General features: G+C 45.3%; 1 protein-coding gene across 8 annotated transcripts in view; it reads right to left on the bottom strand.

Annotated features, from left to right (window-relative positions):
- ehbp1 (EH domain binding protein 1) overlaps positions 1-14,349 on the bottom strand; it is a 126,406-nt gene that overhangs the window by 52,445 nt on the left and 59,612 nt on the right. For all 8 annotated transcript variants that reach the window (XM_035172478.2, XM_035172479.2, XM_035172474.2 and 5 more), the window contains 4 exons: positions 13,931-13,979; positions 7,613-8,437; positions 5,838-5,879; positions 5,510-5,656 (listed from right to left, as the gene is read on the bottom strand). In XM_035172478.2, coding sequence (XP_035028369.2) covers positions 5,510-5,656; positions 5,838-5,879; positions 7,613-8,437; positions 13,931-13,979 — 1,063 coding nt within the window. The remainder of the gene's footprint in view (positions 1-5,509; positions 5,657-5,837; positions 5,880-7,612; positions 8,438-13,930; positions 13,980-14,349) is intronic.

The raw sequence follows: 14,349 nt of genomic DNA, 5'->3' as shown, positions 1-14,349 counted from the left end.
CAGTCTCCAGACCTGAACCCCCCCCCGGAGCTGGTTTGAGAGGAACTGGACAGGAAGTGAAAGCAAAAATAAACTAAGTGTAACACAAGCAGCCTGAACAACGTTTTGTCCCCATTATGGAACCAGTGACTCAGAAGCCAAACATTTTAATGGGATTTAAAATTCCAGACTTTTTAATTTTATAATTCTTAATTTGTTTGATGCTTTTGCAGAAATCACGGAGACATTTTTCGCAAGTGGAAGAGTGAGGGGCTCTTCAACTCAAGAGCAGTAATGTTAATCTGAACACATTTAAATATAAAACTAATGCTCTAGCCTATCACACAAGTGCACACCCACACATGGATAGAGTAATTAAACCTTCCACTCAAGCTAAAACAAAATCTTTAGTAAAGTGCTGGGATTACTGTAATTTCATATGAAATAAACATTAAATATTCTCTCATCTGAGGAGTTCAGCCTTCATATTTTATTCATGCAAAGTGGCTTTTAGGCGGAGAGAGAGATCAGAGTTGCAGTGTGGACGTGAAAAACATTTCCACTTGGTCAAACGTGAACACAAGGCATGTCATAACTTGACGTGAGGCGGAGGAGAGAGAGACAGAGAAGAACATGTGTTCAGACATGTGTGTATCACAGCTTTCCTCTGTGATGGCTTGATCAGCTCCGAGTGATGCAACTGAGAGAGCTGTCTCTCTCCTTCTCGTTACACACACACACACACACACACACACACACGCAATTTAGAGGTTCACTTTGATCTCCACTCCAGCCAATTCAGCCACGACACATACTCACACACTCCAAGACCAGCGCACACACACACAGACACACACACACACACACAGCCCAAAGAAACTCCCCGGCAAACTATTTAGTTTCATTAAGGGCACATTCTTCAAAAAGAAAAGAGAGAGCAAGAGAAAAAAGGGAGGGTGGAGGGGTTGGAGGGGGTGAAGGAAGAGGAAGAAGAGAGAGAGAGAAAGAGCTGGAAGAAGAAAGGGACAAGCAGCCACATTAAAATGAGACCTGGAGAAAAACTATTACTGCTGGAGGAAGTTGAAAAGGAGCGAGGACAGAGAGACGAGGAGGAGGAGGAGGAGTAAAGGACAAAATGTTGACAACAAGGAGAGTGCGCGAGGACATACTTGCATTTTGAAGATTGACAAATTTTCTTTATGCAGTGAGATTATCGAATGATTTACAGGATTATATCAGATTACATGCATTCAATTGCTTGTCCAGAACACGGCTCCTGTTTCTTTGTTGTGATTGGTTTGCTGCCTGAATGAAACCTGCACATTTTAAAGTTCAGAGCCAACAACCACGTAACATGTCGTCTGTTAAAATGTTCTTATAAATTAAATATTTCTCCATAATTACTTAGAGTAAATGCAGTACAATCAGAAATAACGCAGAAATAACAATTTTAAGGAATGTCAAGGTTCAGACAGAGAGCTGAGCCTTGACATTAAGGAAGGAAGGAAGGAAGGAAGGAAGGGAATAAGGAAGGAAGGAAGGAAGGGAGAAAGGGAGGGGAATAGGGAGGAGTTAAGGAAAGAAGTGAGGTCGGAAGAAGGGAAGGAAGGAAGGAGGGGAGAAGGAGTCAAGGAAGAGAGAAAGGGAGTAGCAACTAGGAAAGAAAGAAATGCAGCGGAGTCAGGATCAAAGGGCAGACGGCAGATGGGAGCAGATGACAACACCCACAGGTCACAACAGCAGAGACGCAGGAGACCCGTCCACTCCAGAGAGGAAGAGAGGCAGCGAAGGAGGAGGAGGAGGAGGAGGAGGAGGAGGAAGAGGAGGAGGGGGAGGGAGAGGAGGAGGTAGGGGTGCTGGTCGGCAAAAATCAAACAGGACCCAATTATAGGAATCACAACGAGTCAGTGAGCAGGGGAACTCTCTCTACCTGGAAAACACCAAGGCATGTGTGTGTGTGTGTGTGTGTGTGTTCAAAAGAATGCTAAAGTGCAGAGGTGCCACATACGTGCACACACACACATTTTTTGCTTTACAGAAATATAGACAGATGCACACAGGAGCACGTGCTTGTGCGTCCACGTGCACACAGAACACAAAAAGACACACTTCTCCCAAAACCCGGTGTGGATCCTGATAATTAGCCTGGCCAGGCCGCTGTGAAATTACTGTTCTCATCTGCTAATGGATGAAAAGACCTGAAGCGAATAGACACAGACGTGCACACACACACATACACACACATACACTTCTCCATTAAAATAATACCAGTGGGAACGAGTAGAAAACTAAAACAAAAAAGTGGAATAAAATACGAGAATAAAGTCCTGGCCCTACATATTTTAGGGAAGCTCATTAATTACCCATCTGGCTGCAGTGAGGGTAGGGGGTGGTGACATTACAACATTACAAGACATCAGCACTGTGACTACTGATATGTTTGGAAGGCCACCTATGAGGAGAACGAGGAGGGGGGGCGGCGGGGCTTGAAAATAATTAGTACGACTCCTCGTCCGTCAGAGATCACAGAGACGAGGACGGCTGACGAGACAAGAGGAGGAGAAGACGAGGCGCAGCGGAGAAACGGGATGAGAAACGTGACACACAAAAACAACCAAGGGATGGGTAAGTCGGTGGGTGGAGAAAAGAAAGAAAGAGCGACAGAGAGGGATGAGGAGGAGAGGAAAGTGAACCTGTGACCTTAGATGAAAGAACCAGTCACTGTGGGCTACAATTAGGGATGGCAGGAGGGAGAGCATAGGTCAAGAGAACAGGGCTAACACACACACACACACACACACAGACACACACCAGCATCCAGCTACAATCATGCTGACGGCAGTGACTGTAGCTGTGGTATGTTTTATATGTAGAGTGCAGCTCAGGACGCATGTTTCAGACCTGAAACCCACAGACGGTCTGTTTCTTTGGGAGCGAACCCGAATGCACTGAGTTTGTTCCCACGTCCCCGACATCCAGGAGTGTTGCTGGTTTCTCCCTGAGCACAGACCTGAGCCGTGTAGAAAATAAAACCGGCCTCGTCAATCTGAATCTGAATAGTTTCAACATTTATGTCCGGACGCAGCTCGTCTTACCAGTGATTAACACTGACCTTGGATTATTAATATGATTATCAATTAACCTTTTAATATTATGATGATCAGTGCATTGTGGACAGTGAAAACTAGAGCAATTTATATTTATTATTTCCTTTTATCTTTATTAGGTTGTTTTATACTTAATGTCATTGTAGTTTTGTACAATACAATGACAATCAAGGGTTTATATTCTCTCTTGACTCGTGAGAGGCAGCTTTCTGTTTATTGTTATATTGCAATTATAGCTTTTAAAAAAAATCTATTTTACATTATTAAATTAATATTATTTCCGCGTCGTCTGTCATTGTGAAGCACTTTGAACAGCACTAACCTGAATGAGAGATCCTAAACAAATAAAGTTTAATGCATTGATTGATTGTAGTTAACAGACGATTTGTTATGTGCTTTTAACGCTACATCCCTACAACAGCAACCCCCCCCCGCTCCCGCTGCCTGAATCATTCTATTGCAGGCACATTAGCCACTTCCCTGGAAGAATGCAGCCTGCTTTAATTGAATTAAATTATACCTTATGCATGCTAAACCGCAAAGCACCTACTTAGACGGATAGAGAGTTAAATGGGAACGGCTTGGGCCTCTCCAGCTGATAACGTAGGCACGCAGACACACACACACACACACACACACACACACACACACACACACACACACACACACACACACACACACACACACACACACACACACACACACACACTAATCAAAACAAGACATCAAGTAATCTAATCTGAATCACTAACAATTATCAGCACGTTGGCCTCGGGGCCAGTCGTCTTTCTTTGATCAATGTCTTCTATTAAAAAAAGTGTAAACAATTCAATATCTCCCTCTTACCCCTCCTCCGTACACTCCGTCCCTTAAGCATGGGAGAAGTGTGTGTGTGTGTGTGTGTGTGTGTGTGTGTGTGTGTGTGAGGGGGTTATTAACCAATTGTCCTTGGAAATGAGTAAGGAAATCAGGAGGAGAGAGAGAGAGAGAGAGAGCGAGAGGAGAGAGAGGGGTGGGTCTGGCTGCTTTAAGGAGCTAATCTAAGTGAAGTCGGCCATCTTGCTGCACAACAAGGAACAGAAGAGGACCCTTTTTTGTAGCAAAGGAAATATATCGGCGATGCAACGGCTTTGAAAAACTCTTTTAATTTGCTTTCTGCCTCTGAAGACTTTTAAAGCCACCAGTCCTTGGAAGGTCCTCGTTTATTTCCTTAGATTATGGTGGAATGGTTATTGCTGTGGCGTGAACACACATTTGCAGGCGTGCACAAACACAGACACACACACACAAACACCGACAACAAACACACACATATTGAAAAACATCTAATTCAAGGGCATATTTCTCTTTCAGGATTCAGGCAGCAGACGCAGGCGCATGCGGCTGCTGCCTTTTAGATATTTCATTACCAAAAGGTATTTATTTCATTTTACCCCTAAAATCCCCTGTCGTCACAATTCTCAAAAGACATATTTTTCTCTAACCCCCTCTTTTCCTTTCTCTGAGACATTTGGAAAACGTCAGTGAGGATTTGACCAGGACTCTTTCCCAGAGTAACTCCTGGTCCATCAGCGTGCCCCCCCCAACACCCAGTATATTATGTTCAGTGGAGCGTGCTTGGTTCAGAGCTGGCAATTTCACTGGCGTCTTCTCTAGTCTAGTTTGCTCCGGTACAGTGATTCTCGCCCCCACTTCCTTTACCGTGAATGTACTTTTGCTGACAGGTGTTTGTGTACAACATTTACTTAGTGTTCCAGGGAAAGTGAGGGAGCAGCAAATTTGATCGGGATGTCGTAAAAAACTGTGCAGAGTCGAGATGACCAAAGAGAGAGGGGATAGAAAAGTGTTGAAGGAGAGAAGAGGGAGAGGTTGGAGGAGTCCATCCACGTTTTAGTTTCTCTCAGTGACATGTTCAGGTTGTGACGTTCAGCAGTCCATAAGAGAGTCTCAGCAGGAGTTAATAAGAAAAAGTCTCTCCCTCTCAAAGCCTTCTCATGACGGATTTACCATAGTGGACCGACAGAGGATGAGACAGTTTGGACAAGGCTTTTCCAGTGTGTTGCAAGTGTAGCGAGCAGCAAATACAGAGCTGTGGAAGTGACACGAGGGTGTTGAAAGGGCGGATGGCCACTCTAGTAGCTGTTCCTGCACACACAGGTGACGCTGTTCACTCCAGTGCACGGAGACAAGAGGCTGAAAGGGGGGCGGCCTTCATCTAAATCAGACAGACCTGCCCCATCCTCAGACACCTGAGGAACCAGGCTGATCCACACTGGGCAGACTGGGTCTCATCATTTTTAAAAATTACCACAAAATCAACCTGATGTGTTTTTAGTGTTTCAAACAGACAGTATCATTCTAAAGACTACCAAAGAAATTAATTCATGCACACATACACACACACACACACTACTTTGACTTACATCGCAGACGGTTGTGGTCCTGGTTAGTGCCGTCGCGGCTGAGTTGGGAACGTTCTTGTTGCCGGCCTTCATGGCAGCGTCTCTGCGGGCCTGTTCCAGGAGGAGGCGGGCTCTCTCCTTCAGCTCCTCTTGACGAGAGAGAACCTTCTGTGAGGAAAAAAAAACAACCATGATCCGATAAAACACTGCGAGAGACAATAAACGGAAATAGGTAGAGTTCACTTCCTTTAAAACTGACATTGACGAGCTCTGTAAGTTGTTGTAAACTTGCTTTTAGAGGATATAATACATATTGTTAACGTAACAGCATTTTTAAGACTTAACTGACCTTCTCAGCCGGAGGACTTGACACAGCTGCAGGCGTCGGCTCCTTTAAAACAGGAAACACAACATTAACCACAGGTATTCAGGCAAATGTCAAAGGTACCTCTTGATAATGTTGCTTTTATGGGAGATTCTTCACAAATAAACTGACGATGCCTAAATAATTGAAATATCACAGAAATTATATATCGACATATTTCAGTTTTCTTGTTTACAAGTTGTACAGTAGGCAAAGGGTGGTGGAAAATGATTCATCCAATCAGGAGGATATATACAGAACCTACAGTCGAGCATTATGGCCCAGTTCACCAGCTGGGCCCGGTGGTGTGGAGAGTGACGGCTTTGACAATAAGGCAAAAAATAAAAAATAAAAACCTAGCTTAGAGTTTTATCTGCAGGTTAATCCTGGCTGTGATATAAAGAAGTGCAAACAGAGCTTTTACATTTGGATTAGACCGAGGAATATTACAGTCAAGCTGTTAATAAGACTAAAACATGTTTATCCTTTCAACAAGTCAAATCTGGCCCGGGTGCAGCCGAGGAGGCCTCCCGCTAACTAGATAAGAGCGGATCAAAATAGGGTGTCATAGCTGTCATAACCCCCCCCCCGCAGGCCCCCGCAGGCCCCCGCCTGCCCCGTGACCTTTTGACTTGTAAACAGGAAGCTGTAATCTGCGGTTAACCAACACAGCAGCGATGCATTCAATGTGTGTTTGTCTCTGACTGTGTGCACACAAGCACGCAGGTGCACGCCGGAGCGTGTGAGAGACGAGATGAGGTGTGCTCCGCGCAAAGCGTCGCCACGCCTGAGCGATCACGGCGCCAACTGCCATCAACTGAAGGGATGAGAAATATAATGAAAAATATAATGAAATGTCAAAGCAGGGGGTTCTCCTGGCTGCCTTCTATAGTCGCCACAGGTTAACGGCCCGGCCTTGATGCGTCTGGGTCTCGGCAAAGAGACAGGTGACGACAACATCTAATGCAGAATGGGAAAAATTCGGTACGGTCATCTCCGCAGCGGCATCAACGAGGTCGGGATTTGAAGCTTAGCGAGCGCCAGAAGGGAATGAGTGTTCACCGCAGCCTCTGTCTTATGACTGATGTAACTGCGAAAGTTTCAATCAAAGCCTGGGTGCAAGGATAAAAAACCTGAACAATCCATTTAGGGGACAGGCTGGTGTTCACAGGGAAACGCTGCCGGAATCTTAATACTTGACTTAAGACGCGTCCACATCACAGAGGTTGTTTAAGGTACAGGAGTATTATTACACGTGAGTTAGTTTGATTAATTTCTTACAAACCTTTAAAGGACGTGTTTGTGAATATTCAAAACACTGGAGGAACAATGAAATCAACAACTTCTTTTTAAGATACATATAAGGTCACAGCTTCAGTATAGTGTTTCCTACAGGTTGAAAATGTACCTGTGGGGGGGGGAGTATTTAAATTACTTTTTTAACACTCTGGATTCTTCTCATGTAATTTTATATGTTCATATTTATCATATCAGTTAATACACTGTGCAATAATCATATTATTTATATTATTTGTCATACTTATCAGTCTGTGTATCAGTCACTTAACCTCAACTTGTGTTATTTATATTTTATCATATAGTTTAACCTATTTTTTCATATTTCTATATTTCCTTTGTCATTCTTTATAAGAGGCATAATTTGATTTGAGGACGACATCTTCGTATTTTCACTGCGCTTGTAAAATGACAATATCTGCATCTTGAATGTTCAGTGAGTTATTACTGTCCGGGCTGTTTACCTGTTTGGGAGGCGTGTCTGTGTGGTTGACGGCGGGGGGGCAGGTGTCTGAGGCGGGCTCAGACTCAGACTGGCGCAGGCTGGCCCTCTTCTTCTTGATGAGGTCCGCGTCCCTATTGTAGGAGAAGCCCAGTTTCTGGTGGGTCGGTGAGGAGGGGACCCCTCTCCTGGTCGGAGACGCCGGTTCGGTACTTCCCTCCTGTCTTTCCTCTCCCACCTCCTTCTGCTGTCGCTCCTTCTGCTGTCGCTCCTTCTCCATCTCTCTCTCCACCCTCTGCGGTAGCTCACTAATGTCTAAAGTGTTCGCTTTGAGCAGATGCCCCCTGTCCTCCGAGCCTGGCGGCGAGGCGTGGGTCGAGTCTGTGGCTGTGGTGGGTAATACTGTGCGCGGTGATGGGACAGGAGGTGACGACTCCGAATGCCCTGCTGTTGGCAAGCTGGCTGACACTGCTGCTACATCCGCCTTCCAACCCAGCTCCGTGGCTTCTTCCTCTGGAGCTTTGGTGCCGTTGGACTCGGAGGTAACACCACCAGCAGACCCGGCCGGCTCAGAGGAAGCCTGGCGGGGCTGCACTTCGCTGAGTTCGGCATAAAACTTGTCCTGACCTATGGAGGCGTTCGTGTCGGTTTCAAAGTCGCCCACTTTGTACGTGCTGCGATTGCTGTTGGCCTCTATCTGCACCACGTTGAGCTCCTCGCCGGAGAAGTGGGCGCGGATCTGGTACAGGTAGGTCATCACCGTGAGCTTGTCAGGAATAGCAAGCAGCACCATGTCAGACGGCTCCAGGAGGCGGGAGATGCCCAGGTTCGCAAAGACATCATACGCCTGCGTAAAAAAAAAATCAAGACACAAAGGTGACACAATTATAGATTCATCAAATAAAGCAAGGCAACGAAATTCTGAATATGCTGCATTATAGAAAGGACACGGGATGGATGTGGGGTGACAGTAGTTGCCGAGAAGTCTGGTCTCTGGTTGTGTTTGGTGCTTGATGTATTGCACGGACGATCCACGAGTGTGTTTGTGTGTGAGACACCTTTGGCATGACTGCTGACAGGTCATGTCAGGGATGGTTGTCCCCGATAAGAGACGCAGATACCCCAAGACAGAGCGCTTAATCCCAAAGTGTGTGTGCGTGCGCGCTTATCGCTCCCCTACATCAACCTGCCCACGCTCTCCATCACGCGTGTAATTGGTCTGATTAGAGTTTGATGAGAAAATACAGGTTTGATTATCAAGCGACACACGAAACCCAATCCCCCATCACCAGATAGACTGAGAGAGACAGAGAGAGAAGGGATGAAAACTATTATCGCAGCCAATGACAGGTAAATAAATAGATTAAACGGCGCACACACACACACACAAACACACACACACACACACACACACACACACACACACACACCCATCTCTCCCTGGTATCACAGCTTGTATCTGGCCTGCTTGATAGTGTTGATCAAATTCCAACCTGTTGCGGTGCTCATTTGTTTCACTGCCTCTGCAGATATCTCCAGTCCATCAATCTCGTCCTCTTTCTCTCCGTCTCCCTCGCTGACTTCCAAACACCCCGCCATGTTTTTCAACTTTTATTTATCCAGGGATTGTTTTGAAGAGCCTGCTCCTGCTCCCCCTTCATATGTTTCTTATTTATCCAGGGACGGGGTCTATTGAGGATGTATGATTTTTCATTAAGTCCCTGCTTTGCATTCATCCATTAGATGTGGGAGCTTTCGAGTAAAGCTACTGTCTCAAGTGATGGTCTCTCGTGGGCTATATTTTCTTTTCCGCCATTTTAATTGAGTGACTGAACTTAAAGCGAGGAGTTCTGCTACAAAAGACTAAGCTCGTATTGTGTGCTGTCAGAGGGGAAAATGTGTTTTATCGTTTTTTCTGAGTGGACAAACTCAAAAACAGGGTGAAAATCGGTATAGAAAGAGGGAAGATGGGATTTTTTAAACATAATTCACGAATCCTGACGAAACAAACTATGAGTGGTGGTTTCATAAAGGGACTGTTGGGCCTAGGTATGCACTTTACCAACTTCCATTCAACTTGTAAATGTAAAGAGTTAAATGTTTTTCCAGTTCTTTTTCAATTAAGCTGTGAGGTGATTACAGCAGGATTACTATTAAGTGGTGGTGTAAAGTCATACGTCATGAATTATATATGAATCTGTATAAATCAGTCAGTCTGAAGTGTTTGAAATCTCAATTTATCACTTAATACACAGCTCAGGACAATGAACCGCCGACCGTCCAGGTTTAAACTCTGCGTAATGTAGTTAATCTTATTTCATCAAGTGAGACAGAGAGCTGGGAACATGAGAACGTGGAGGGTGGAAATGGAGAATAAGGAGGAAGTGCTTTTGACTGTGTAATATTTCTCCATTTACAATCAATTATGTTGTCTTTTGTTGAGCGAAATCTTTTTCACTCTCACCGCTTTGTTCCTTTCTCTGGACGGAGCGGGTAACAATGGGGGGAACATCTATACTCGCACAGGGAAATGAGGTGTATGTTAGTGTGCGTGTGTGTTTGTACTTGCAAAGACAAGGCAGGAAGAAAGAGGTGACGGCGGAGAAAAAAGAAAAGAGAGCGGAGACGAGTTTGCCTTTACAGCGAGCACCCCCCCGCCCCCTCTCTCTCCATTGCATGGCAGAAAAGGAGTGTGAGAGAGAAAAGAAAGACAGAAAAGAAAGAGAAAGAATACGGGGAATAAGAGGGCCTGATTGGGTTTCTAACACGTATTCAGGGGACCAAAGTGTGCTTGCATTGTTCCCCTCTCACCCTGAGGAGGCTGTGAAAGAGAGCGACAACTTCGCTGCTCAATGGGGACAGAATGAAAGAATGAGAGAGAGAGAAAAGAGCGAGTGGGAGAAAGTGAGAGCTGTATGAGGGGGGTGGTGGGGGGGAGGGAGGGAGACTCTCGAGCAGGGTTTTGTTTCAGGGCCGACGTTAGTCTTGACATGTGCTACAGTCTTTTTGACCTCAGTGTCATGTTTTATTCTGCTTATATCTTCTCCTACAGCTCTTCTGTCCATCCTCACTGCCGGCAAATCCCAGGTAACAACAGAAAACCCAGCAATGTGGAAGTCGTCTCTCAAAATGTTGTGACTTCCCCGTCTCGGCCCAATGGCTGTCGGCTCGGACTGAAAGCATAATTTAAAAAAATGGCTAAAAATATAAACTTTCATTTTCTAAAATGGAGAAGCACTGTAGTTGTTGGCAAACGTTTCTTCTCAGTGAAGGAAAAAGAGCAAAAAGTGCTTTCTGCCATTATTTGAATCGCTGAACTCCAGAAAATTGGAAACTAACATTTTCTGGAGTTTCACGTATGACCAGCGCAGCAGGAGATCGTCCAGGTCAGACGTGTTCACAACGACAGGAACGTTTCTGGAGCAATCAGGCAAAGGGGTGGAGTCTGGGTGGAGCAGCAGGAAGCAGGATGTATAGATTTTGCCGTGGAAATCTTAGTGGGTTTATTTTGTTTACAGCTCATCCACATCAGTGTCGGTTCTAAACAAGACAAAAGCTCTTTAATCTGGTCTTTCCAAGCCGATATCTACGTGTATGGCTCCTCTCTAGCGTCTTCTCACACTCTGACATTTTCTGAACATTTTACTAAAGGACTTGCAGGAAAAGTTCTGGAAAAGACCGACTTGACTTGAATATCAGCAGCTTAAGCAGCTTGTGTGTGATTGTAGAAACAAATCCAATATGATGACATATATTCTTATCAAGAAATATTATTATGCACGATACAGATTTCCATTATTACCCTGATCCTTGGTCAATAACATCTGAAAGAAGCCCATCAATAAACTTCATCTTCAGTATTTCCGATGGATCAGAGCAACCTCTCTGTCCAGTATGAATCTTGCATACTGTATTTGGAAAATGACAAAGCTTTTGGTCTGGACTAAATGTCACAGTCGCCTGCCCCGGGCCGCGGCTCCCTGCTCCCCCACTCCCCCTCTCTGTGACTGACAGCTATCTATCGTTGTCAATCATCTACACCCCTCCCCTCAGCCCGGCCCCTCGCGGCTGTGCTCTGGGTGCTTTAGCCTGGTGCTTGGTGCTACACTATCAGATGGCATGACAAATGACTTCTCCTTGGCCTCATTACACACCCAGACACACACACACAGACACACACACACACAGACACACAAATACACACCAGAGCTCTCATCATGCAGATTCCTCAAAAGGCACAGATGAAGTGTGAATACATCCAAAGGCCGGCACACATACATACACATGTCCATTGATAATAGATCAAGGTTGTATCTGCTCTAAATATTCACTTCTTTGGCTTTTTTCTTTTTTCTCACCCCCAAATATTGATTGTCCTTATCTGTCATAATTCAGCAGCACAGTCTGGGCTCATTGCAATCACTCCTCACAGATAGACTGTGAAAGGAGGAGGGGGCACGTCTATCAACGAGCCATGAAAAGCAGAGATGCTTGTCGTTTCTATACATTTCCATTTCTGCCGTCCATTCAATAAATTCCCTGCGTTCCTATGACTCTTATATGAAGCAGCTCTGTACAACACTGGATGGGGAGTAAGTCTCTTTACATCACTGTCTTTCATTCCTCAAACTAATTCCTAGTTCTCTTCTGTTTTCACTGTGTGATCCTCACCTGAGCCTGAGCCTTGAGTTCCTCTGGTTATTTGCAGGCAGCACCATGGACACCCTTGTCTCGCTCGACACCTTCAGGGTGCTACATGACACCACATGATGCATGATGCCTCTTTCCCTTTGCTCAGCTTTCACAATCACCTACAACCTCAAGTATCATTCATTTGCAGATATGTGGCACTACAGGAAATATGCCAATTCCATCTCAAACTAGAATGACACTCAGAGGAGCACGATTCCCAATAGTCCTTTTGAATTCAATCAATCTGCACAAATTCCACACACTTAAATATAACGTTTTTTTCCCATTAAGATGAAAATGACATGAAAATGTCTAAAACAACCTAACTAGCGATGTAAAAGAAAGTCTTTAAAAACCCTGGATCTGTCACCGTGGTGCGGATTCATGTAATCCGGCTGGACAGGAGAGAAATGGTTTCTCTGCGTGATGTTTGTTAATGAAAACAATCTGCATCAAACTTCCTCATTCTGATTCTGACTTGAGATTGTTTCACAGTTCACTGCAAAGGAAGCGCTCGCTTGGTCAAATATACATCGACACCAGGTCTCGACATGGAGGCGAGTCGCGGCACACCGGGTTCGGTGCTGCGGCTATTCACCAGCTATCACCTTCTACGGCATATTCCCATATTACTTATATCTAGCCAATTTCTTCAGGGCTACTTGAGCACCTGCAGGGGGGTGAGGGGCAGTTAGCAGATATGGGATTGGGTCTCTCCCTTTTCCTCCACTATGGTTATTGTCAACAGGGTAGCATTCATGCCTAACAGGGCCACCAGAGGTTATCACCGAGCCAGAGTGTGTATGAGAAGAGGAAATCAAGCTGGAGGAACCCGACGCATATCGTTCTGTGTAGCCCTCAGGGCCAGAGAGGGGACCGGGCGCCTGTGTGTCTGTGTGTGTATGATTGTGTAGCAACAGAGTAAAAGTGGGGGAAACAGCAGTGTCCATGTGTGTGTATGGAAAAAAGTGAATGAGCCCACAAAGAGCCAGAGGGAAAGAGTGTGTGCGCCTCGAACTGTGAATGTGTAGATATGATAACATAGGGCAAGGAAGAATATAGGTGTGTGTACGTTGGCCTCATGAAGAGAATGGGTTATTCAGTGGAGGTTTCAGGGTGTGGGCACATGCGTGGGTTGAGATTTCTTCGGCTCTTAGAAAAGTGAGGACGGCAGAAGCATGAAACCGGAGAGAATGATACTCGGACACGCGAACACGTGCAGACCTCCTCCTGCAGACGCTTTTCCACATATACAAACATAATCAACACAAGATAAATATATTGTTATTATACACACACAGCAGTTTAGTGAGCTCCCAGCAGGCTGCTGAGTTCAGATACTATCTCTCCTCTGCCAGGTGACTCGGTCGTGCTTTGGACACACACGTGCACGAACACACCACAGCAGGGGGCAGCGTGTTATGAAAACTGTCAATATAACATTCTTGCTGTGGAGCAGGTGAGTGTGATTCTGAGTAAATGCATTTTTCCTGCCTTCATCTGTGTTTCCACCCTCCCCTGTCAGACCATGTAAACACATATACAATCTGCATCCAGGGATTAATGGCAGATCTCTAAATAAGGCCGAATGGAGACGTGGATGGGGGAGCTAAGTGGTGTGAAGGGCCCAGCGGTGGCTGCCTCTTACCTTCTTGTTGTTTTCTTTAATATCCTGAGGATTGAGCGACTTGTAGTCTCTGGAAGGAACAGTGGGGAGGGTCGGAGAGGAGAGGGAGACAGGGAGAGAGGGAGAGAAAATGGGAAACAGCGGAGAAAGAGGTGTGTTTAAATATGCGTCACATGTAATGGCATTAGAACTGTAACATGTAATTTCATAGCAGTGCAATCAACAGAACCAATAGAGTGGAAAATATGTAAAAATAACACACCGGAGTGCAAAGGCACACAAGCATAAACACACACACATACACAAACGTACACAGAGCCGGGTTTTGATAAGTGATCTGCTCCTGTCGATGGGGCTGCAGGTTTTCCATATGCTGTACTTTTAGTGGCTACATACACTAAATACTATCTCACACACACACACACACACACACACACACA

This window comes from Hippoglossus stenolepis, chromosome 12 (assembly GCF_022539355.2).
Source record: "Hippoglossus stenolepis isolate QCI-W04-F060 chromosome 12, HSTE1.2, whole genome shotgun sequence".
Lineage (NCBI taxonomy): Eukaryota > Metazoa > Chordata > Actinopteri > Pleuronectiformes > Pleuronectidae > Hippoglossus > Hippoglossus stenolepis.
This window is presented reverse-complemented; position numbering and strand designations above follow the sequence as displayed.